Below are 27147 nucleotides of genomic sequence, written 5' to 3'. Positions count from 1 at the left end.
GGAACATCTAGATTTAAGAAGCCTTCTTTTCATTAACCAACAGTAAACAAACTGACAAAGTAGGGAGTTATGACTCCAGTAATTGAAACATGCTGTTCTGTTCAAGACCAGAACTCTGTAAAGACTCTTTTTACCTAATAATGCCCTTTGTGTTTGCCTGCTACCCCTGCTAGAAACTCTGTATGCCTGAAGTATGTCTTTCCAAGCAGAGTGGGAATGACAGAGTGCAACACCGCACCTGGCAGATGGGGTCGCAGCCTTTCTAGAACATTAACATTTAGAACATTTATTGCAGATTGGAAATTAATTTGCAGCTTGAAATGCATGGAGACTTTGCAGAGACTCCTCTGATCTGTTATTTATTTATTTATTTATTGTTATTTTAACTATAATCCTGGGATGCAGGAAAAAGAATTAGATGGATTAATTTAGATTAACTGTGATGGAGTCTGGGTAGTTTTGATTAGCTTAATTTTCAGTATGCCTTTTTATGGATTCCCTGCTCTTCCATATGTGTGTTCTGAATCTTTATATTACCTTGCATTTCCTTTTCCTTCTCTCCTAGATGTTGATGAGTGTCAAGATAACAACGGAGGATGCCAGCAGATATGTGTAAATACTATGGGCAGCTACGAATGTCAGTGCAAAGAAGGCTTTTTTCTGAGTGATAACCAGCACACCTGTATTCATCGCTCCATTGGTAAGTTTCTAGAAATCAGTTCAAGCAGAAAGTGCTTTGAGAGGGTTACAAAAAATCATTTCACTGGTTGGTTGGAATCAGTCAATTCCTCTGCTACCCAAACTTGTACCACAACCATAAATAAAGCAAAGGAAAAGGCTTCCATATGAAGTAGAAATTATACATGGTTCAAACACCAGGCTTTTGGGACAGGCAGAGAAGAGATTTTCAAATGGCAACTTTCTGCTTCTGACTTTAAAGACTCAAAAACTTCTAATCTGTTTATTGCATAATAGTTCACGTGTCTTTTACCTTAGAGAGGGTGATACCTTAAATCAAAATTAACAGCTTAAAATGAAAAGCTTGTTGCTTCTGGAAGTTATGTTTTTGTGGTTTTGGTTTGTTGTGTTTGTGTTGTTTTTTTTGTTTGTTAGTTTGTTTTTTGCCAGTCATGTAATGTATTGCTTCATTGCAGACGTGATGGCTGATACTATACCAACACATCATTTTTCTTTGGTTCTGTACTGTGTCTGGGGTGGATTAGAAAACTGCTTCTCTGTTGCCTGCGCATTAGCAGCAGAAATAAGGAATCCCTGCAGAACTGTGGTCCTTGTGGCTGCTGATTTTGATTAGAATAAGCAGCTCTCCCTTTTCTATACATGTCAGACGTGAAAGACAAGTTTGAGTGGAAAGGGAGAAAAGAAAACAGCATAGCTATAAATCTTTGCAATTAAGTGGATTCTTTGTGTTCATTCAGACTTCTGGTGACCCTGGCAGCAATGGGAATATATGCTAGCAAACTCATTTACCTATAGGCAATACAGAATGACAAAGTAGCAAGATGAGTCTGGTGATCAACAATATAAGCATGCTGTAAATTTTAGCAAGCCACACAAATGGTTCTGAGCTATTTTAAGTCACTAAAATTAACCAGAAAATCCTACTTGAACATAGAATATGGATTTAGTCACCCTGTCCTGTTTACAAATAAGCAAATCTTTGTAGTCTAGCATTTCAAAAATGTAAATGTATTTCTGGCACTGTGTGCCTGTTTACATAGAATTGTAATGACAAGTAGGAATTCTGATTTTGAGAAATGTGAATATATTCACGGGTCCACTTTTTAGCATAACTGTTAAGTTTTAAGCAATTGAAGTATTTTGATTTTGACAATGACATACAGTTAAGCTCTCTCAGCCAGTGTATTTTAAAGGTTGTTATCTAACAGGTTGTTATTTATCCTTTTCAACATAAATTGTTCGCATTTCTGTCCAGCATAAAGTAACCCTGACACAAAGATATCCAACAGGGCAAGGAATAGTAGCTGGAAGCTTAATGAAAACCACTTGCAGAGTGCTGTCATACAATCATTATTTCAATTTGCACATTATAACAATTCCCTGTTGTAATAAAAGAGAATTTAGTTATCAGAGATGGAAACTAATGAAATAAATTTAAAAAATGAGACTCTAAGGGCAAAAGTTTTTTTGTAAGGAATAGATTTATTGAGGGAAATAGGTGAATTTTTGTGGCAAAGAAGATTTCTAGTTTGTAGGAAGGACTGGGGGAGTGGACTTGAATGTTGACTGCTGAATGCACTTAATAAATAATCATGGGAGTAATATATTTTTTAACTTATTTATGAGGAATGTCACATAAAACATGGACATTTAATTTGAAGCAATATCTTCACATTATTTAGAGTTGGAAAAAAAACACCACCAAATAGACTGATAATGATTGCAAAGTATATTACGAAGAGATGTTTTGTGAACTTTGAAAAATAAAGTATCTATTTGCAATAAAAACTGACATTAAACTGCAGTGTCATGATCCTTGACACAAATACATTGGGTGTGGGTATGCTGGAGGAAGGAAGTGAGATGGAATGATCTATTTCAGTTGTCAGAGGTGACTGAATTGCAAATAGTAAACATTGTGTGGTGAGAAAGTAAATGGCCCTTTTTTTTTTTTTTTTTTTAATATCTGTGTTTACTTGCTTTCATCTGTCTCACTTGTAAGTGCCTCTACAGAAACTGTGGGAATGCAAAAATACCAAAATACTTCCACCAATCCATTCAGCTAGAATTGTGCCTAGTGCTAGATTACGTCTATACCTATGTTGGTAAAAAAGGCTGAAGTGGACAAAGGCATAACACGCATCTAGAACTGCAATCCAAACACAGAGGTGCTGAATCACCAAAACACTCTGCAAGCTTGTTGATTTAGAGCATAGTAAGATCCATTAATTACAGTGGGATTACTTTTCTGTCTCTGAAAAATGCATGTGCAGTCACACAAACCCTTTGTCTCTTCAAGGACTCAGCTAATCTAAATCAATCACAAGGTTCTTCATTCAGTTTGCTAGCTACCACTTTATTCCTCCTGTTTTCAAATGCCTGGGGAGAAGTACTGCAAGGTGCTTAGGATGACTTGGAGTCAGGATGAGTTCACAGTGGAAGGGGCTGTACCAAGCCTAAGCAATGCCCTCGCTGTGGGGCAGCTTGCCTTCCTCAGCCTTCAGCAAGGCTGGTACTTAGAGCTCATCAGCACATTCAGGTGATATGCTAGCTTCAGATTTGAGAAATGGCAGTGGATATTTTCTCAGGGGTTGAACATAGGAAAAAAAGTGTCCCTTTTTGCACTAACCAGCCAAGGGAGAGGTATCTTGTGATACAAGGTGTCCTCTTTATGACTGTCAGCTGCAGTGTGAGAAATGTGTTGTGCTTGTCTCAGTGGTTTGCCAGGTGTGTTTTACCATCATGGTGGGGGTTTTTAATATTATCCTTGTGTCCCAAATGGCATATTGCTTGCAGTCTAGAAGTGTTCTCATTATTTTCCGGGGACAAGAAGGATTCATGATCTACTGAGAAATATAAATTTTGTACCAACCAGAGGCCAGGCTGACATTAAAGTCAGGGCATACCCTGGTTTCCCAGTATTTGCTCTATTTCACCATCTTTGTTATAGGCCTGCTGATTTCTTATGTTTAATCTCTACATCTTTTGGGAGGAGACTATGCCCAGTACAACTTACCTCATTTATTTTTGCATAAAACTTAATTTCCCTTTGCCTAGTTTACTCACATTAATGATCACAACAACAGAGAGAGAGAGAGAATGGGAGGGAGTGTGGATTATGAAAGATATGGGGAACTTGTTGTTTATCTTAATTACAGAAGTCAGTGTGAAAGCTGTAAGTTACACTGGAGACGCATTTGTGTTTCCTTGTGAATTGAAAAGAAACCAGAATAAAACAGCTGTTACTGTATCATCTCCAGCTCCAGAGGGAACATGTGTTTAATAAATGTGGAGAATCATACACTGTGGTTATGACTGAGTCAGGTGAGGGGGTTACAGCATGTTTTTCGTTAATAATGCTGATAAGCTAAAAGCTCCAGTTTAGCAAAGCCTCTGGGCACATCCTTAAGCTCCTAGTAATATCAAAGTTGGTTAAAAATCTGAACTGGACCTAAAAGCACCAAAATAGACAGAATTTAGCTAGATGCCTGTAATGCCCCTGAAGTTGAGTCTGTGCGAGATGAAAGGTACAGTATGTCCCTCAACTATTAAAGGTGTTGTGTTCAGGAGCCCTGGGGATAAAGTGCCTCCCCAGCCAGAAATCTCAGCCAAAAGCAGTAAAGAAAGCTATTACTGTCCTACCTAGAGAGAGCAAGTCACCTAAAGCACAACAGGTGTTTGCTCACAAGCCAGATGATCTCATGAGTTCTGTGGCTAGGAAGACTTTTGCCATTTAAAATTTCATGCCTTGAATGAACATAGTTATATTAATGGTCTTATATATGCTAATTGTTCACTGCCAGTATTTTTATACAGCTAGTATGGTGGTTTTACTCAGGTGGGCAGCCAAGTTCTACCACAGCTGCTCTCTCCCTCCCCCTCCTCAAAGAGGAAGGGGGAGAAAGTACGACACAAAGAGCTCAAGGTTTGAGATGGAGACAAGAAGAGGTGGAGTAGTACCAGACCGTAGAAGTATGGAGATTGTGATGGCCTGGTCAAATAGCAGAAAAGGTTTTGTTTGTTTGTTTGTTTTAATGTGGTTGTCAAAGTAATTTTTCAAGCCTGTTTTTTTTTTTGTTTGTTTTGTTTTGTTTTTTGTTTTTTTTTTGTTTTTTTTTTTTTGTTTTTAAGTGAAGAATTACTTATTCTATTAGACTTACATTCTTAGAAGAGTTAGGGATTTTGATGTTTAAAGTCAAGCTACCACAATCCAGCAAATTACTGTGCTACAAACCAGGTCTCAGAAACTGCATCTCTTTTTGCACAAGTGCAACAATCTAGTCTCAGAGGAAGGAAAATCATGCAAAGTCAAACTGTCTTACATTTGTAATGGGCTAAGTATTCTTATGAAATGACTTACCATGCTTGTGCTGATACATAGTACCTTGTAAACTTGTTTATATGTTTAAACCCTTGAAAATTTTGCAGTAGCAGCATAGGAGTCCTGTAACCTGGCATCAAACTACTCACTTCCTCACTTTAGTCTGAGGACTAAAAAAAACCACCTTTGTTCATATTTTTTTCTTTCCTACTTTCCATGATTTATTGTTATTTCTTACGCATTTTCTTAGTTCAGTGGGATTTCATAGCAGTAGAATAATGTGTTAGGACTCCCTGGGAGGAAGCACAACCCCCAGCCAGTACAGAAGAAGTCTAGGCTTCTGGGTTTTTGGACTTTATTCCCATCACTGGTGCTGATGCCTTGTGGGACTCAGGGCAAGAAGGTTATTGTGACTCAGAATTTCTGCAACAGGCTTTAGAGGACAAAGGTGCTTTTTCTACAGAAGCACAATAATCTATTCATGTTTAGATTAATGTGGAAGGGTGACTTTAAATAATTAAGTATTGCCAGCACCATTCAAGAATTCATGAAGCACAGGGTTTCTCATCTCAACTGTGAAAGCTCTTTCAATGGTGACGTAACCAGTTAAATTATTCCATCGCTTCCAATATATTTGCCATAGCTATCCTGAGTACAGGCTTTCCACTGGAACATCATCCTATTTGTCTTTTTAAATTGGAATCCTAATATGATTGGAAAGTAGAGGAATATGTTAAATATATTTTAAGGGAATCAGTTTACGTGCTTTTAGATAACATAATAATAAAACATTTCAGACAGCAAAAGTTTTATCTGGACAAACATACAGAGATTCTAGATGCTTTTTCCTAAGACTGCACTCAGTATGACTGAAGCATAATAGAATCTAGTTCATTTATACATTCATACGTTGCATTTTGATCAATTATCTTTCACAGAATGTAGGATACAGAATGTATCCAGGAAAAAAAGGCTTAACAAAGCATTTTAAATCTCGTTGTTCTCTGTTAGAAGTGTGTAAGCTTTTAAAAGTGCCTATAATCCACAGAAATTGCTGTACTTTGGTTTCAGGAATTTTTATTTGCTTCAGCAGTCAGTGTGAAGGACACCTCACCTTTGCTTTCTCCATTGCTCTAGGATGGAAGGAGTTTTTGTTTTCCTTCCAGCCAAGTTACAACAGGTGACAACATCTGATATAAATTGAAAATAATCTCTCTTAGGCCTGATCTTGCACCTCTCAAGCACCTGTGATTTGTCAGGATTAAGACTAGTAAAGTTACACTGGTATAAAATTGATTTAAGTAAAAACTGTCTTAAGTTCAGCTGTAAGGGTAAGCAATAATTATAAAATCATTAAAAACAATATTAGGTGAAAACTTAGGATTAGATATGAAAATGTAGTTTACCCAAATAAATGTGCAACAGCAGGTTTTTTTAGTAAAATATCAAAATTGTTAAAGTTGTGTTTGTTTGTTTTAAATTTAATTTTTTACATTTAAGGTCTTCAATAAATGTCATCTTAAATGGTGACTGCTTAGAATGTCATAGAACTGGAAGCAAAGGCATGCCACTCTTCCTTTATAAACGTTTTAAATCTATCTGAAACCCGAGGCTACAATCTTCCTTTTATAGGTAAGAAACATGAGGTGTAAGCAATACTGTATCGTCTAAAGTCCTTGTAACGGTGTCTGAACTGCAGGACAGATTCACTCCAGTAAACCAGCTGTAGCCCTGTTCCTCAAAGCAGTCCAGATAAAAACAAATACATGAGGAAACGGTATAGGATACAAAATTGTGGTAGTGTTTCTGTATATCCCAAGCTGCAGGGTTAAGTAGAGCCAAGTATGGTTTATTGCAGGCCCCTGTTGGGTACCTAAGCACAAACTGAGACCCACTTCATACTTGTACTCAACAAAATGATGAAGTCTCTACATACTCTACCTTAGTTTTAGAGCTCACTTGCCATCTAAAAGAAAAATACTGCACTTTATAATTTTCTAGTGTTTTGCAGAAACTGTGCTGTAGTAGATTCCAAATTTAAGTGTCCATGATCAAAGAGACATACATTAAAAAAAAAAAAAAAAAAGCCTAATGTTCTAGAAAACATTAACTGATAAGTAACCAACAAGTCACATGTCTAAGTTGCACATAGTGCTTGAACAGTAATAAAAACAGCACAGTTTATCATTTAGGCAGTCATGTTCAACTAGGACATGTAGATAATTTCTCTGTGAACCAGAATCTGGAATAGTTTAATAGTGTGGTAGTTGCTTCTGCATGGCTTCTTTGCCAATGCCTTTTGGTTTGGAAGAGATGAAACTAAAGGGAGAAAAGAATTGTATAAGAAATAAGCTGGACATGTAAAAAAGTGTGTATTGGAAAGAGCAGCTGTTTGAAACACCCTGCAGCAGCATGACAGGCAGCTAGCTTGCCAGGAGGAGCAGGGAATTTGTAAGTCAGATCAAAAATCTCTCCATACCTGTGTGACAGCAACTACAGTAAACACTCTGTAGCTCAGCTCCTGACTGACTGGCAGTGCTGACAAGATGGGAAAGCTATACGCATGAATGGGAAAACACACTAGGAACAGTACATTAAAAAGAGAAAAAAAAAAATAAAGAGAGAAAATATGGGGGCTTTCACACTCAATCATTCAATAGCATTGGAAGAGAAACAATATTCTGTTCATACTGTCTGCTCTGGATATAGTAGGTTATACTAAATAAAAGAGCTGGCATGTTTTTTAAAGGCCTCTAGCATTCAGTTGACTGAAACATCAGGTGAGAAAGATCTGGGAAGAATATTAAGCCAGGATGTACTGGAAGAAGCTTGCATTCACAAATGTGCACAAGTGGACTCTGTTTTAAATATGCCACACTTTGAATTTCTCATGATATGTCTCTCTCATGCCATTAGGGATACCATGATGAATTCCTGTCCCATTCTGAATGCTGTGTAGAGATGCTTAGCATCTTTCATACCTACTGTAGTGACTATGGACCTCTCAGTATCTCTCTTACTTCTTTTTCACTATGTGGAGAAATCACCCACAGACCATATTGTAGGCACTGTTTCTCTTTTTTGCTATTCATGACAAATCTCAGAAGTGTAATGCAGTAGGAACTCTCTAGAGGCTGATACCACAATGTGTTTTTGGCTATAAACCAGTAGGAATTCAAGATATAAATGCTAAATAGCTGTTCAGTAGCTGTGTACCCTACTGTGTATAGTATGTATACTATGGATTTAATGAGTTCAATTAATTATTCAGTTCTGTGTAATTATGTTTGAGGTTGCTCTGAGCTATTCTGAAATAATTTAGGAGTTTATGGAAATGAGAAGGAAGATGCTTGCATTTAATAACATTGTATATTTTCAAGCCTGATAGTTGTATGCTTTGCTAAAGTTTGCATCCTAGAAGCTTTTGGGTAGTGAAATTGTTGTTGTTACTGTTCTTGATGGTACTTTGGTTTATTTATTTATTTATTTGTACTTGAGCACCAGTCAAGAAAGGGACCAGATCATGCTAGAGCTTGAACAAACTTGGAAAATTTGCAGCCTAAGTAAACAAGGTAGACATAGGGCAGAGGACAGAACAAAAGACAAAGTCACACACACAGTGAATGCTTTCACAGCAGAAATGCTGTGGTAGCACCAAGAGATAGTTTTAAGAGCCACAAAAGGAGATGGGAGACAAGGATGTATCAGCTAAACAGCAGGAGGAGGAGGAAGACAGACAGATAGTCAAGTGGGAATGAAGTGGAGGAGACTAAATCAAAGAAGAAATGAAAGGTGTGGGAGAGTTAGCACAATGCAAAACCTGTACTTCTCTGTCTCCTGGATTTCCTCGTTCGCTAATGCAATTTCTTTTCAGTATCCTCTCTCTTTTAGTTTTCTTCTTATTTAGCTAACTCCTCTCCTGTTTAAACTGTATTGTAGTCAAACTATCCAAATCCCATCAATATATTGGAAGACCTGTGTTATTTTCAGTGGAATGGGTCAAGTGCTGGGACTGCAAAGCAAACCTGCCAGTCATGCACAGGTGAACAGGATGATAACCCCATAAGAGTTCAGCTCCTTGCATCTCCGAGGAGACAAAAAATGCAGAAAAAAGGCATTGACTATAACAGGGAGCAAGGCATCATGTGCTGTTGGAGTTCATTATTCTCTGAACTATGTTCACCGCTGGTAAGAGCATTGAGCTTGTGCAATGAATCAGTTTACCTGCTTTTTATGCATAATGTATAGGATGATTATGCATTTTCAAGAGGCTGTCTGACTTATGCTGATAAGTTAATAATATCTTTCTTCTTTTGTACCAAACATAAAACATTCACCTGAGAGTGAAACCTACATCACTTTTGTCCCTCTTTGGTGTCTTTGGTGTGGAGCACCTCCTTTAAAAGTTCTTTTGTGTGTTCATAGCTGATTAAATCACAGAACATGCAATGTAATCTAATAGTATCCAGTACTGTGAGCATTGTGTTATGCTGGTGATTTAGCAGAGTTGGCAGGTTTTCTCCCTACAGGTAACATGGGCTAAAGAAAATATAATAGCTGCTCTCTTCAATCCATATCAAACTGCAAAGTACTAGACAAGCTAGATCTAAGAGCCTCCATACTCAAACACTAATTTTTGACAGAAGTTTACATGATCAATGTTGGCATTTCAGTATTTTGTGTAATGACAATTGGTTATTTAAATTGACATTTGTTTTGGAATGCTAGAAATACCAAGATGGGAAGCAGTGATGTGAACAGTTCTTATGATTTGCATTCCTTGTTCTATCTGCTTTGGAAGTTAACTGCTTGTTATTTGCTCTTCTAATCACTGATTAATTAGAGGATGTTGAAGGAGTCTACAAAAACTACCACAGGACTCTAAACCCCCTTTGAAATAGGAACTATTAGGCCATGTGCTGTAGATTATTGGTATAGGAGACAGAAAAGTTAAATAATTTGCCTAGAAGAAAGACAGGAAGCCTACAGAAATCTCAAGAGCTTTTCAGAACAGTTGTGAAGGAATCATTAGACAGAGCGTGCCTTTTTATTGAAACTAAGTTGTTTTCATCAACCCCCTTTTGTAAAACTGTGTCTGTTTTTCTTTATGCTCCTACTAGGAAAATGTTGCAGATGTCTTAAGATCCATTCTTTTGCTCTGTTATTTAATTGTTTTCTTTCATCCCTGGTGCACTTTAAAATCAGTGATTGATGAGTTACATGTACATGTTTGGCAATCAAAGTGTAGCACAGTGCCTTTGCAAATCCTATCCTCTCCCATCTTCCCTTCCTAGACTTCCATCACCTGTTTGTTTTCTGTTGGTTTCTGTTGGATGAGAAGTTGTAAATTATAAATTGAACAATTTCTGACGGTGCCAAGGAACTCCTTACTGAAAATCCAGATGCCTGATGACTCTGCACTGTGCCCTTGTATTGGGAAGGCAGCCAAAGTTACACTGGGAATGTGTACATTATGAAAAGTGAGGTAGAATACAGCTACCTGAACAGGTCAACCAAATGTTGTCAACATTATTTTAGAAAGAGGTGTATTTTTCCACTAAACCAAATTCTGTCCTCTGAAGTAGCTCCTTTTTCTGTAATAATAATAATAATAATAATAAACCTCCTAGAAAAATAAACAAACATCAAAACTCTGAAACATGTAGTCCTGAAGGGTGTTGTCCTTGGCACTGTACAGTGTGGTAGTTAGGCAGCCTTGTCTGCCTTCATATGCCAGGCAGTGCGGCTAGATTTCATCTGTTGTATTACACCATAACATGAATGTCCATGAAGCATCTTACCAAGAGGGTAGACTGAGCATTTACTGCAAGAAACAGCTCAAGCATGAAGCCTGGTTTGGCTGGTGAAGGAGCATATTCCCAGCAGCATTTCTGAATTGCCAGTTTCCATTCACAGGTGAAATATTTCCAGGTTAGGGGAGCTTTTGAGGAAAAGGTCAAACACAATCACACACACAAAAAAAACTGGCCAGCACTATCAAAGGGCAGCATTCAGGCTGTGCTTGTGGAGAGACTGGCTAACTCTGCCCTTACAGACAGTTGTGTGTTTCTCCCTGTATGCTCTTCTCTAAACTCTGTGTTTCTGCTCCACATCTCCCCAGACAAAATGCTTTTAGAATTCCTTCTAGGCTTCCCAAGAAAAGTTATAATTTGTCCTAAGTGCTTCCTTAATGGCCATTTAATTACTCTGCTCTAATTGGGGTCTGGGAAAACACATCATTAAAAAAAAAGCCTGTAATAAGCTGCTTTAAACCAGGATTTGGTGAGCAGTACTTTCCTAACCTAATCTGTGTCTCTCTTTTGAATCCTGAATAGTATGTTTACCTGGACATTTATTTTGAAAAGGCTTTCTGTGGAGATCTCATCATGACTATTTGGCATTTGGCTAAGTTACCGTTTATCTTCAGCTGGCATTAGTTGAAAATACCTTGTGCTGTTGAATCTTCTGAGAATTCACATAAAGAGGTAGTAGCTGTCATTCCTGAGCTATCTCTCTGAGAAGCTGACCATTTATCTGCCAAATGAACTCTGAATTACTCTGGAGGATTATCTGTCAGGAGCTCACTGAAATGCTCCACGGAACAGCCCTGCCGTAGAGTAAAAAAAATAATAAAATCAAAGAACACTGGTGGTAATAATCAATAGTTAGATCCTTTAAAAATACAGCCTTGGTGAGAGCAGGAAAGTCCCACTGTATTTTGTGTGTTGCTCTCAGTTTCATGCAAGAGGGACACAAAGTGGATAAAGGAATTTTCCTGTTGTGCAGCTTGTGGATATGTTTTTAACCCACCTCTGAGGCTTTTTAGACCTAGCTATAAATGATGTCGCTTCTGAGTGTCCATCAAATTAGCTTCTTATAAGCTATCAAGTGCTTAAACACCTAATATAAAAATATTTCCAAGCACTCAAAGTTTATGTCACTTAGTTATATATTTTATGGTTTGCTTTGTTTCTTTGTTTCCCTTAAAAAACACCTGTATTGGCCTCATTTTCTTTTAGTGTTTCTTATGACTCACTTCATGGAGATAATTCTGTGCTAAGCTCTACTACTTGTGCTATCTGAAAAGCAATATTGTGGTCAGAAGTGTGGCTGTGTTGAATGACATCATGTTTGCTATTCTATATTTGTCCTCTCCTTGGACTTTCACGAACTATTTACAGGCAGAAATAAGATTCCTCTGCCTTCTAATCTGATATGATATCAGAATAAAAATAGTAATTTTTTTCTGCTTACCTTGACAACTTGCAAATAGTGGCCAAATAAAAATCTGTTTTCAAAGTTTAGATGATACTATTTGTCAAAGTACGGAAATCAAATGGAGCTGCTTATAAAGAAGATTTCTATTTTTCCATGTTCACCCTTGCACAGCAATGCTTCCTGCACTGTATTTATTGTTACAAGGTCTTACTGAATTCTGACAAATGCCTCATAGATTCCAAATGATTTTCTTCACTTTTATTTTCATAGATGACTCAAACAAGGGATCGATACTAACTGGATATTCTTCTAGCAGATGTCATGTGTATTTCCATGTGCAGCTTTGCCAATGTGTCATCATCTTCATTCATCCTGTCCTTTCACCTTTTCATTGTTACTAAAGAACAGAATACCAATTAGGTGTATAAATGAAAAATCGGATGAAATAAAATGGCTTTGATAGACCATGAAATATCTGAACGCTAAAGTAGTGTTCCCTCTGAAATGGAGATGAGATGCAAGTATGATTAAACTGATTTAGAAGTCCACAAACTCCCAGCAATTTCAGTAGAACTTAAACTGGACTCATGAGACAGTGAACATCTTCCAACAATAGATGGATGATGCAAATTATTTCCTTGGGTTACAGCATTGCATAGGTAAATAAATATATGAATAACTGTGCCATCATCGCAAATTTTTCCCTTCCCGTGAAATACTTTAGCAAACCATTTCACCAATCTGGAGGACAGAAGTGTCTCTAGGACCAACACAGAACTTTGTGAAATGGGATTAGAAAGTGCCAGGAAAAAAACAATATGTGGTAAGTAAACTGATAGCAGTTCAGTACTGAAGAATATGCTTTCAAGGATTTTACATAGTCTACTAATCCCAAACACTATTAATGATACTTACGATAGTAAGAAGTAGGTAGGCACTGTAGCAGGGCAGTAAATAGGTGCTGAGATGCTTTTTATCATCTTAAAACCAGCAGGCTCTCTTCTGTGTTAAACTGACTATTTGCAATGACAAATAAGCCTCAATGCACAGAAAGAGAACAGTGATATGAAAACAGTAGGGTGATTTATATACACACTGGATGTTTCTCACCCTCCATGTGCCAGAAGGGCATAGTGACTCCTGAGTGAAGCAGGTTCTTTTTCACTTTCATGCCCTATAAACATTTAATTCCCTAAACATTGCCCTATAAACATTTCATTCATTTCTGAAGTACAGCTAGTAGATTAGGGTTCCACTTGTGTTGGTGATAGCATTTGGTCTTCTAGGGCTAATAACATAGTGCTGCTATTTCAGGTCCCACCACATGAAATCTGATGCTGAGTTCACCAGGAAAAAAAAAAAAAAACAAAAACATTTGTGACAAGAAGAGGATTAAATTTGATGGCTTGAGGAAAATATGTGTGCGTGGATGCCCCCTTTGTGTTTGTGCTTGGGGCTGGTTGTAGCATTTGAGTGGAGAAGCAAGAGGATTACTTTGGTGAAGATAAATAACAACAGTAGTAAAAGGAGAAATTATAACTGTGCTTTAAAATGGTCCTCTTGGGAATAAGTGTGCTCGGATAATAAAGGATCTTGTTGTTTCAGCTCATTGGAAAGTTGTTTTTGAATGCCTTAATGGCACTGCCTGAGGAAATGTAGATAGCAGGTAACTTTTTTTCAAATGGCAATATATTTATCATCTCCATTCTATACTCATCTTTCCCCAGCACCTCTCACTTTTGTCCTGACCTAGACTGTGAAATGTTGATTTCCAGACTATGAGTCACTCATCTCTCTCCCTCATGCCCCCACCAAAAGTTATCGTCATGCTGGCTTGAGCCTGAAATTTGATTTGTGTGAGCTAGGATTACTGTATGTCAGACATTTTATTAACATTTATTCTCTGAGAAAAATTCAGGGAGAAGAGGAACATTCTGTTTCCGCAGAATGGCAAACTGTTTTCCCATAAAAGAGTCAACAGTAAAAAGTTCTAAAGGTTTTTCATAAGTAACTGGGTTTGTAATACCATCACTTTATATGTATTTAAAGTTTGTATATACAAATACATGTGCATTTAGTACATATATTTTCCTTGCTGTCCTTGAATGTGGCTGCTGTGACCCCACTCCCTGACTGGTATACCCAAGGGAGGCAGCACTGGTTTTGTTCTTTGGGTTTTGTAGTTTTTTTGTTTGTTTGTCTGTTTTTCGTGAAAGCAAGGGGAGAGGCTTATGCTTACAGTGCATTTTACTTTGATGTATGGTCAGGCTTTCAGGCCTTTGTTGTTGGGACTATTAAAACCTTAAGTGTTTTGCTGGATTGGAGCCATAGAACAGTTAATGAATTAGGGCACATACCAGGGTATGGCATTCTATTTTTTCTTTCCAGACAGTTTGTACTTTGAGTATTTGTATACAATATAAGGCAACCAGCAGCTTGTTTTCTGTATTTATGAAATTGTGCGCAAAAATGTCTTCTCACTAGTTATTATTTCTGCATTGCCTTCTGATAGATATTCTGAATTCTCATCCCCTTTTCTTCCCATGCAAGTTCCATTCCCTAAAGAAAAGTCCATGTGGTGGCCATTGTTGCCATACTTTCTTTTCTTCTGCAAAAGTGGCAATGTGTGAATGTATTTTCCTTACAGTATGTCCCAGTATTAGGAACAGAATTTTGCTGCCAAATAATTAGAGTGTTAGTGACAACAGATACTCAACGCACGCTGACAGGAGTTTCTCTGAAAGCCTTTGCCTGTTCTGTGCCTCCAGCCTGTAGATGGGACAGTAGCTGTGCTTCTCTGTGGCAAATTTCTCCTTTGTAATGAAATTTCAATTGGTAAAACAAATATTTGTACACAGCACATATTAGAAAGCAGGTGAGTTCTTATTTTGGTAAATTATTTGTTTTTCTATATTAATACTTTGCCATTAGTAAGAAACTGACCATGGGAACTGACTATCTCCACTCCTCCACTACCACTGCTTTGTGTGGAATGTGTTGTCAGTCACCACCCACTTTGTCACATTTGTGTTGGGTCCTGATTGCCACCTTTGGTTTCAGTTAATATTTGGTGTTTAAATTTGGTGGCTTTATCAAAGCAAAGTCATGCCTGGGTAGAGACAGCAGCACCAGTTTCACATTGCATAAGGTGGTGCTGCTGAGTGCATCTCATCTTGCATGTCAACATTATTTCCTCACCTGCTAGGCTTTTTTCTATCCTGCACCATGGTGCTGTCTCCCATGTTTGCTAGCATTAACTTGGAATCCCTTTGTGGATGAGTAGACCAGCAATGATTTTAAGGCAGTGATATGTATCATTTTCTCACAGTATTGCTTCTGAGATAGTTATCTGTTGATTTAATATAGCAGCTTTCATCCTGAAATCTCTCAGGGTGCTTTACAGATGTCATTCTAGGTAGTGGCATTACCTGTGGGTGAAGGTGCTTGAAAGCATGGACTGTATGGGACGTACACACAGCATGCTCTGGGGTTTACTGGAAGCAAACAGTAATATGCACAGTAGTGATGAGCACTAGAATCAAGTGAACAGAAGGAGGAGCTAGGGGTTGTTCTCCCTTCACTATCTCCCTGAAAAACAACTGGAATTTGTCAAGTTAGAGGGGACAGAAACAGGTGAAAGCAAAAGCCTTAGGTTTGATGTTGTATAAAGTGGATATAACGTCAAGCAAACAGGATCAAAGAGAGAACAGCAGATGGACTCATTCCTTGAAGAGTGCAAGCTCCATCATAGAGAGAAATAAGGAAAGATGGCTTTATGGAGAAAGGAAAGCTGCAAGATGTAGCTACTGTACAGGTAAAGGGAAGAAAACTGGAGAGGTAACTTGAAAGAGATATTATGACTGAAGAAAGTGAAGTTGGCAGTGCAGTGGCTGTTGGCCAGCATTATGTTAAAGGAGTTAGCATGAAAACCAACACAGAGGAAGGATACCTCAGAAAGATGAGACTCTGACCCTCGTCTAGTTACAATACTATATGCACTTTATTTGTTACCAAGAGCATCCAATATGCATCAGATTACTGTGGTAAACTCTCATAGCTTCACTTATGTATAGAAGGGAGTTACATCCTGGAAAGTTAGGAGAAATTTCTTGGGATATTTTCTGCCCCTGTTATCTTCATCAGCTTCTGTATAGTAATACAACTTGACTTTCATTTGTTGAGAGGAAGGGGACCAGCAGATTCTGTTAAATTGCTGTAAGCAGCCTCAGGAAAAAGTAGGTAGTGGTAACTCTGCTGTATTGTATACAATACAGTGCTGTGCATTTATTTATCCACTCAAAATCAAGTGGGATGTGCAAAAGAAAACATATCTGGGCACAGTAATATACATCTATACTTGTATACAATCAGTGTATTGTTACATACTGGTTTGTAAAAGTGTAAATCCCTTCATACAGCAATTTCATTCTTTGAATCATCGAGTCTTCCAAAGATGTATTGAAATTACGTGTGTAGAGAATAACTGCTGATGTCTTGAGGTAGAGAGGTGTTATCCTCTAACACATCGTAAACAGTAAAATATAAGGTCATTAAACTTTCTGCATTGGATCAGTCCTTTGTTGAGCTAATTCTCACTACTTACGATGTTAGCAATGGGCCTTAGTTGACATTGTCATTACAGACAACAACGGTATCAGGCACTTTTGTTTTCAAATTCCTCATTACAGGTAGGTGGATTCACTCTGAGGTGCTCTGAAGGAAAAGGAGTTATTCCTGCTTTGTCTGTATGGAAAGCATAAAATCATGCTGCCTTTAAGTGTTCCTGCTAAATGAATGCAGTGACTGTGTGCAGCACCCTCCTGTGGTGCCTTGTGGCTTTTACTGCCAGTTTCTTTTTCTTTTCTGCTCTCTCTGTACCAAAATTAGTATTATCACACTGACTCGCAAGTTGTAGTCAAAACTGAGGACAGAAGGGTGTATAGTAAGGAGCAATTTATGTGATACCATCAGCTTTCCAATGATAATTTTGTCATGATTCTTTTTCTTATGGCTGGATACTACCCCATCTTTTCCCAAGTCTGCCTGCCATCAGAAGTTGAGAAACGTTTTATTGTTTTGATCTTCTGTTTTCTGAATGTATTTAGTGTAAGGTTAAGATGGTATTTGAAGGAAGGAGAAATATTATGAAAGGGTAGGGGTAGTGTGAATAATTACCCTTGTGACACCTCTCAGAATTACTCACTTTTCTTTGCTGGTAGCATGCCTTTTAATCCATTTTTCACTCCGTGTCTGGGCGAGAAATTATCAGTCATGATGAAATTTGTTTAAAGACTTCATATAGGAACATTCATCTGAATGAATATCTTTCTACAGTTTACTTCAAGAGCTGAATTTAAATTTCTAGAATATTACTGAAGCAGCATTAGTCTGTTGGTCTGCTATTCCATTCTGTGTATGCTACTGCATCCTTACCATTTTAATATAAAAACATTGCAATATTAAGCCACATCAATGATGGTTATTTCTGTCACAAAATATTTCTTTGTATTCTCAAATTCTCCACAAGAAATGTGTACAGGATCTAGTAATTCATTTACCCTTATTCCATTCACCTCTATGAATGATGTGTGTCTGTTGTAGACAGAATTTACTTTTCTCAAGGAGAATTTCATCTCAGTGAAGAACTTTTTAGCTGGGAGATCCTATTCAGAGTAGGGATTTTTGAATTCTTTTGAAGATGATGAGAAGCTGAGTGTAGAAGTCATTAAAGTCCTTTAGACAAGGAAGAAGGATTTGATCTCACACCAGTGGCAAGCCAGCATCAAAAATGAAGGGTATGTCTGATATGCCTATTCCAGGTGATGCACTGCAGTTTTTCATAGTGTAGCACTTGCATTTCCCACAGGAAAACCCTAAAGGTTTTGAGCCTGGTTTTGTGAATTTGTTGTGGTCCCAGTGAAAGAGGATAAAATCAGACGTACTGAAGCCAGGCTTATTGTATAATCAGCTTTTTAGACAGAAAATATAGCAGGTACTAATTGTGAACTCAGCAGTGTTAAGGTTTACTTGGCAGGGAATGCAAAAGTATTCTTTAACTAGGGATAAAAGCAACCAATTTAGCATTCAACCAAAAGAGACTGCAGTGTCTGCAAGTCTACTGAAAACACTGTCCTGTGTCCAACTGCATCATTTGCTGAGGTTCAGCTTCAGTCAGACATTTTTATCCAAGAACTGATTTCTGCCAGCTGCTGGTAGTGTTATGGTCAAGCGTAGGATAAAGAGTAAGCAGGCAAGACACTGAGTTATCTACATATTGCATGCTCTTGTTTCTGTATAGTTCAATTAGTTTACTTGATGCTACATGCACAGAGGAAACAAGAGGTAGAAAAAGAATCGATCCATTTTGCAGCTTCAAAAGTATGGGATCTAGTGGTGATACTGTAATTTCTTCCAATTACTTAAAGCATAGATCACTCTGTAAGGAATCAAACTATTATACTGCATTAGCTACGCCCCTCACCAGCTGAGACAATACTGCCCTGTGCAGAATCCTAGAGGATAAGAATCAATTCATTCAAATCATTGTATTCACCTATGACCTAGGTGAAATCCAGATTGTGCTAGGCCAGCAGTAACTGACTTCGTTGAAAACGTTTGTATTTAACGTTTGGTAGATTTTTCTGTGAATTTATGTAGAGTGCTTGTTTGGTCAAGGTGGTAGCAGTTGTTAGTGATTGTATTTCACAGGTCAGAAGGGCCTGGACTGTGATTCAGAGATCCTGGTATCCTGCCTCAAAAATCAGACCTTTGAGGTTTTCATTCTTTGTCTTTTGAATTTTGAATGAAGAACAACATAGTTGATACTTCTAGATTGACAGCTGATATCCAACAGTAATAAAGTGGGCTGGTTCTATTACAAGGAACTACTCATGGCTGCATTTTAAAACAAGGGATTAAATTCAGATTATGCTTTGTAACACTGTGTTGAAGCCTTTGGTTCCTTTAGGTACAAAATTACTTTTTTTGAGTAAACAAATGAAAGTCTGCTATCTCCATAATAAAAGCAGGCACTGTATTCCATATGGGTTTGAAAAACAGCCATACAAAAATTAGTTTGAACTGATATGTCTCATATTCTTGCTACTGTTAAAGAATGTTGCTCCTTTTGTATAACATTAAATTGCTGTTACATCACTGTAGAAACAGGAATGCATAGGTGAGTGATGAGAGAAAAAAATGACAGAAAAGCACTAATTAACTCCTGTTTTGCAAAGCCCTAACTGAAATTCATAGCTTGGTACCTCTGGGGTCTTGAAAATAGAAAAGATAGAAAGATTTCGATTAAAAAGGTATTTGTATAGCTCTGTGAAGCCAATCATTGCCATTTTAATATTGAGTGAAATATGTAAGTATCTGTCTCATACACTTTACAGACATCAAACATCATTCCTTGAAACAGTGTTTTAATAGGTCTGAGAGCAAGGTATTTCAAAATGGGTAAAATAAAAATTCCATAGACCTAAAGTGGTCTTATTCAGATCAAAGCTGTGGGGTTTTGTTTGTTTGTTTGTTTGTTTTTCCTCACAGGTACAATTTTGACTAATTTTTACATTGATAGATTAATTAGAAAATTTGGAAGGGAAAATATATTTTCAAAAGAAATAAAATTGTCTAATAACTATTTTTTCTGTATTTAGCTATGGTAGTAGTTGCCATTAACTTTTTTTTTTTTTTTTTTTTCTTACGAAGGCTGTAGTTTGGTTTTATTTTAATTCCAGTGGCTTCTGTAGTATGACACCTCATTGAATTGATGTCTGAGCAACCTCAGTCAACAAATAACAGGAATATATCAATATATGGCTAGAAAGGCCCACTATGGTCATCAACTGAAGTCAGTTGCAGGGAAGTATGCAAGAGATACATAAAGGTTCAGAGAACATCTGTTCTAGATGCAACTAAATACCACCGGCCACAAAATGCTTGCCAGTAAAACAAACTCAAAACTTGTAGTAGAACCCCAAAAGCCACAAATTTAATTTACCACACTAAGGAAAGAAAAATCCAGGCCATTGCCTGTTCCTCAGATCCTTGAAATCATGGGGAACTAAAATGAAATTCCCAGATGACCCTATTTTCTCTGCCCTATTATAAAAGACAGCATGAACATGTTATATATGGAGTAGTAATTCGTGTCGAGAAAATGGTTGATATTAATAAAGAAGGGGGAGATTTGGGAATGTGGCCATGGGGGATGGAAAGCCCCATGGTTGAGATAACATTAGACTCTTAACGATGAGGCCATCAGGAATATAGAAGAGTTTAGAGGAGTTTTATGGAACTTAAAGGATTGTTTGTTACCTTTCCTGATTGTACGTATGTATAGGCATACTCTGGTTTAGTATGTAAAGCAATGTTCTGTATATTTAGAATGTTTGACGTTCGTGTGTGTGTGTTGGTGGAGCATAGACTTCCCGCACACCCAGCGCTCTTTACTTGTCTTTTATACCTTTTAGAAATACTTGTTTTATAAATATTACAAAATTCAGATTGAGTTGAGACCTCATTTATAACAAACAGAACAATACCTGTTGAACTGACCTACTGTAAGAATTGTTTGTCTCTAAATCTCAAAGTGTGATGAGAATGTACTGATAAACAAATGCTTGCAGGTCCTTGGAATAGCTACAAACATAAAACCTACACAGTCTAAGTAGTATTCTTCATCTTGCCAAATCACTAGCTGTGTCTCACTCCTACAAGTTAAGGAAAGCCAGGGGTTTTATAGCATACCTTGGAGGATACCTAGAAGCAAACCAATCCCACATAGTGGGATTCAAGGCAAAACTGCCGCAGCAGAGTGCAGCTAAGGCAATTTTGCAGAGAGGTGCAGGGTGATTTGGATCTCATTAGCTCTCATACAACACTTGAAACTGCTTGAAGCGTCAGGATTTCAGCTCTAGAGCACTGGCCTGCCATGAACTGGATTTTTTCAGAGGAACACAAATGGCAGTGTATCATGTCAGTCATTAATTTATTATTTTTGCCTTTATCTTGGTTTCTGCAGGGCATCTATAATGATACTTGAACCCTTAACTACTACACCACTGGAAGCACCAGAGTGGCTAACAGGCTTTGCAGGAAATACAAATACCAAAAGCCTAGTCAGTCAAGATCAATTCTGCCTTCTTTATGGATATACTTGTAAAATTTCCAAGGAAGATGTAATGGAATGCTTTACTTGAAATTAATCATTTATCTAACACCTGTCCTCACCAAATCTTGCTCCTCAATCTTTTTTTTTTTTTTTTTTTTTTTTTCTCTCCAGAAGTTGCCTTCATGTTTTTCATGATCCAGGAGCTTATATAGTGAAGTGCTCTATTAATTTTATGTTTCAAGTTTTCTTCTGTAGAACTGCTCAGGTTACATCCATAAAGAAATTTCGTTGTATTTTTGTAGTTCAGGACCTGTTGTCTCATGGTCAATGAAACCAGTGAAGCTCATTTTCTGGCTAGTGTGGCTCATGCTTTCTCCCTAACTGTGCTTACTCCCTGGCACAATAACCCCTTTCTCTTTACACCTCTGGCCCCAGTCTCCTTTGAAACTAGAAGCCATGTATGCTATAGCTGTGGTTCTCAGCTGTGCTTTAGTCAATTGTTCCTATTTGTACCTGTGTACTGACTGACTTGATGGTATGCTAGGTAAAGTAGGTAGCTTGTGTGCTGATGATGTGGCCTTTCCTGGCTGGCCACACCAGTCTGGTTCTCTTTTCTTTGGTTGCCAATTTGCACAAAGTTTGTGTGAATGCAGTTATCTTTGATTACCTCTAGCTAAATGAGTTGGGATTGCCCAGTGTGTTCAAAACTAAGTTGGGGGACTGATGGATAGACAGCATGGTCAGACAAGCATTGTTAAATGACAAATATCCATTGCATAATAATAATAATGCAAATTGTACCAATGGTAATGTTATATATGGAGTGGTAATTCGTGGCGAGAAGATGGTTAATATTAATAAAGAAGGGGGAGATGTGGGAGTGTGGCCATGGGGGTCGGCAAGCCCCATCGTTGATGATAACATCAGACTTAACAATGAGGCCATCAGGAATGTAAAAGAGTTTAGAGGGAACAAAGAAGGGTGATTCAGGAGACTCCGTGCAGTCTCGGATTTCTTGTTCTCCAGCTATTAAGGCATGGAAGTTTCTGGGTGTTTGCTGTTGCTGTTATATGCAAAGTTGTTTGACCAATTAAAAACTGTTTTTGAAAAGGACTGCTGTGGGGTGAAGGGTGTAAGAGGGGAGCCTGTCCTTGAGATAAAAAAGGCAACGAGATATAATGAAGTTATGTCATCAATGAAGAAGCAGAAAGAAGGAATGAAAAGGAACAGGCTAGCAGAACAGAGACCAGGACGGGAACAGGCACATTGATTGCCTCATGAAGACAGGTTCGGCCAAACTCAGCAAACTGCTCAAAGAAGCTCGTACAGAAAGTCGCTGGAAATAGGCACACGGGAGCTGGAAAGAAGCTCAAGCTGAGAGAAGAGGACCCGCGCACACAACTGCCCCTCGCTGGTAAGCAGCTGCGCATTATGGGAATCATACGTCCTTAGAAACAAAGACTGTCCTGGTAGCCTTACAGCTTATTCTCCTTATTAACAATCAGACAGTTTATGATCCTGAAATATGGAACCAAATTGAGGTCAAGGTGTGGGACTCTGCAACTGAAAACGACAAGATTGCAGTGGGATTGCTCAGCACCTGGCAAGCAATCTCTGAGACCTTAAAGAGCCATGTGGGGCCACAGTCAGAAACGTGTGGTTTGCCAGATAGTGAGGGAGCTGCGGGCTCGTTTACCGATTCGACTGCTGCACCATGGGCCCCTAAGCTGCTACAGCCATCGAAGGCTTTTGCTGTTACGCCCCCTGGTGACCTGGACGTGCCTTTTGACCCAGGCCTCATTGGCCTTGAAAAGGAGATGGGTATGTTTTTCTTCAATCTGGGAAGAACGGGATACATAAGGCCCGAAGGCCGAGTTGCTTGACAACTTAAAGCAAGACATATTGTTCAAAAGGAATGGAAAATGGAGACTTGTTTGTAATCAAGAAAAGGAATGAAAAAATGGAGACTGTTAAGTCATGGAACTTAAAGGATTGTTTACCTTTCCTGATTGTACATATGTATAGGTGTACTCAGGTTTAGTATGTAAAAGCCATGTTCTGTATATTTAGAATGTTTGACGTTCGTGTGTGTGTGTTGGTGGAGCATAGACTCCCCGCACACCCAGCGCTCTTTACTTGTCTTTTATACCTTTTAGAAATACTTGTTTTATAAATATTACAAAATTCAGATTGAGTTGAGACTTCATTTATAACAGTAACAAGTAATAAAAATGAATATACATTTTGTTCTTTTAATAACCATATCAGCATTTTATTTTAAGGTAATTGCTACTTACATGGTTCAGATCCAGGGTATAGGCTTGTGTTTTTCAGTTTTGAGATTTTCTTAATTTCTTTTAAAAATGTCAATATGTAAATTGAAAAAAATATACAGTCTTTAAATTTATCATAATTTTTGGCTATCCAAGCTTAATAATTATGGCTGCTCTATACGCCTTTAAATGTAGTAAGAACATAGCCTTCTGGTGGCAAAGGCCATGCATATTTAACACTATGAAAAAACACAACTATCACTTAGGTGATGAATATATTAGCAGAGGAATTGGTATTGAACAAGATGATGCTATATTCTTTTTACACCAATAAAATTCTTAAAAGACACACTTCACTGCGGTAATTGCAGTACAAGTGGGGAAAAATCTCCTGTATTATTGCATTTGGGTTTGGATGGCACCGTGGCCAAAAATATATATTTAGTTAGCATTATTGAAGTCCTTTGGAAAACAAATATTAATTTGTGTTACAGTAGCTTTTAGGTCAGGGTCTATTGTATTAACTGCTCTACACTCTATACAGAGACAGACTGTGAAGTTGAGACTCCCCCTTTACTATTCAAACAGACAAAAGATGTGTATCCCTACTCTACAGGCAGGGAAGCACAGCATTCAGCTGGCCTCACTAGGGAGAGAACATTGCCTTCTGATTTCTGGTCACCTACATCTCTCATCTTCACTGCCAGCATTGAGCAAGGTTTCACAGACAAACCATTTGTTCATTAGTTGAAAAATCAGGTTTATATAATCCAGAATGATGAGCAAACTCACAGAGAAAACATATTCAGACAAAGAAAAATAAATGAACAGTTTTTTGAAATGAAATACACATTTAATCTAGATTTTAGGGAAAAAGGAGAACAGTACCTGAAATAATTGCAGATTAAAAAAACTATTTTTATTGAACTTTAAATACAGCTGTTGTGCTTAATTTTGCCAACAAAGCTGCAAAAAAAATTATCAGCTACACCTAAATGAAACAAATCAGACTGGTTTCAGATGATGCACAAAACCATCCTCCTCATGAGTTCAAGGGAAAGAGGTTCTTCAAAGCTTTAGCTTTCAAGCTGAATTCAGCAATAGGAATGACTATGAGATCTAAGTGATTGAGAGCACCTGAGTTTAAGAGCTGAGGCACTCTGTGGATATTAGGAAGGATCTCCAGCACACTGCCAAGAATACTGATATCAAATGCCTAAAGTTAATAGTGAGTGTGAATAAACCCTTTTGCCTTTAATTTTGATATCAGTCCAGTCCTGTAATGTAATTTATAGACCTGTGAAGATCAGCTATGTGTAAAAGAAACCCATTACATGCTAATATAGGTCTACTAAGGCAGCAAGGAGCCAGGTTTATCCCACCAGTATTAAGGGTATAAGCAGAATACATAGATGTGTAGAATTCATAGCAAAAATGCAACATTTATCTCCCTGGTAATTAAACTCACACTAAGTTCTTTTACAAAAACCTTAACTTTAAAGTTCAGAAATAAAACCCATTTTTAATAAATAAATAAATATAAAGTATTCATATATTTATAATACTATAAAATTAATAAATACTAATTAATAAATACTAATTTAATAAAAATTAATAAATATTATAAAATTGAACTCCAAAATTTATAGGGTAAAAACTTGTTTAAAGTTATTAAAAACACTTGCAACTTAGAATGCCTTCTTAAAAAAAACAAATTTGCCAATATTTGCCAATATTTACCTAGCTTTGATTTCTCTACTGCCCTTGATGATCTAGAACAGTAGTCTTGTTTTCAAATTCAGAAAGCTGTTAGGTAAAAGTAAAGGGGACTCAAATATGCATATGTGAGCTGGTACTTATCTTCCAGTTTATTTCAATGGTATTAGGAGAAGTAAGGCTAAAAAGTTTGCTTAAGAAACAGCTCATCTACCTTATGCGTAAAATACGGTCTTCATTAGTCAAGAATAATGTGGAAAGGAAAAATCTGTTGATATTTGAATACAAAAAAAGGTCATGTAGTCCCTAAGGAATGTGCTAGGGCCTAAGAAGAGGTGTACTGGTTCAGAATAAAGGTCCATCTTGCCCAGTATCCTGTCTCCATTAATGGCCATGGATATCTAGGGAAGAGAAAAATCTGGGCAGGCACATGGGTTACTTCCTGGCACCTGACTATTGGTCAGGGGATTTCCTTTGCCTCTCATGGTTTGCATGCTTTGTAATCATTAGTGGATCTCTCCTATTTATACTTCTCCTGTATCTATTGTATTTAGCCTTGTCTTGGGGCTAAAGTACAGCTCTGGATGGGATGTGCTGGCAGGTGAAAATGTCTTGCATTGGCTATTTACATGCACTACACTGCACACCACTGATGTGAGGCTCCCTTTATCACCTGTCACATACTTGGAGTAGTTTCAGGTAAGCCTCTGAATGCCAGTGATTCATCCCTTCTGGATAGTCTTACAGAAACATACCGGGGTGGATAGTTCATGGGCAGGGGAGGCTGCAGGGAGACCAACAGCTTGTTTCACAGCCTCCTAGATGGCTGACGTGGTCTGTGGGCAGGCAGGGGGAACTTGTACCAGCCAGCTGCAGCTTTGGTCATCGGCGTGACTTTGCGGTCACTGTGCATAACTGCAGGGATGGTTGCTTAACCAAAGCTTCTCACACAGAAAGCTGGGGCAGAGTTTACTCCTTGAATCCATATAGGCATTTTGCCTTCTTTGGCAGGGAGCCCATGGGCCTACTGCATCTCGGCTGATCTGCCATCTCCTCTTTGCCTCATCCTGGCTTCTGATTCCTCTGGTGGCCTTCTGCTCCCAGGCTGCAAGAGAAAGAGAACTGTCAGTTTATATGCACTCTGGCCCATTCATTTATCATATTGCAGACCTGTGCAATACCCCCTCACTCCAGTGCTGTGACATACATCTGGTGTGGCCTTGGCATGGGCACCCTTAGGATGGAACAGATAAACCAACCTGGAGCCCATCCAGAGGTGCACCTCTCTTGGACAGTTGTACTGAGGGCCAAATAAGTTGCTTCATCGGTCCTCTAGGCTCAGGTGAGCTTCTTGGGCTGCCCTGTGCATTCATACCATATGGTGCACAAGCCAAGAAACCCTTCCAGGATAATCACAAGTTAAGTACAAAGACCTGGGAGTATCTCTCCAAGAGCTGGATCAGGTACAATCAATCTTATAAATAACCCAGCATGCAACAACGAGCAGATTGCTTCTGATGGGAGAGGACCTGGTGAGCATATAATACTATGTGATTTTGCTATTAGCCAGTCTGACCTGAAATGATTAACATCTTAGCTAATCTTCAATGTGAAAATATAGTCATGAATGAAATTGAGCTGGTTATTTCATTTGCATGTGATATCATTTGCCACCCATATGAAACCAGTAATATATTGTTTATCAGAGTGCTGTAAGGTTTTGCTACAAGCTGCATGCTATGTATTTGGAGCAGGTGAGGCCCATTGTGTACCTTTTTTGGTTGACATTTCGTTTCAGTAGTTGA

The 27147-nt window shown here is 38.0% G+C and overlaps 1 protein-coding gene across 1 annotated transcript in view; it reads left to right on the top strand.

The window, feature by feature from the left end:
- SCUBE1 (signal peptide, CUB domain and EGF like domain containing 1) overlaps window positions 1-27147 on the top strand; it is a gene marked incomplete at both ends in the record, with an annotated part of 218245 nt that overhangs the window by 53003 nt on the left and 138095 nt on the right. Inside the window, one exon of the mRNA XM_084301766.1 lies at window positions 566-700. Coding sequence (XP_084157892.1) covers window positions 566-700 — 135 coding nt within the window. The remainder of the gene's footprint in view (window positions 1-565; window positions 701-27147) is intronic.

Source organism: Netta rufina (assembly GCF_964035555.1).
Source record: "Netta rufina genome assembly, chromosome: 1".
In the NCBI taxonomy this organism is placed as follows: Eukaryota; Metazoa; Chordata; class Aves; order Anseriformes; family Anatidae; genus Netta; species Netta rufina.
The sequence above is the reverse complement of the archived record's forward strand: the minus strand, read 5'-3'. Positions and strand labels throughout refer to the sequence as shown.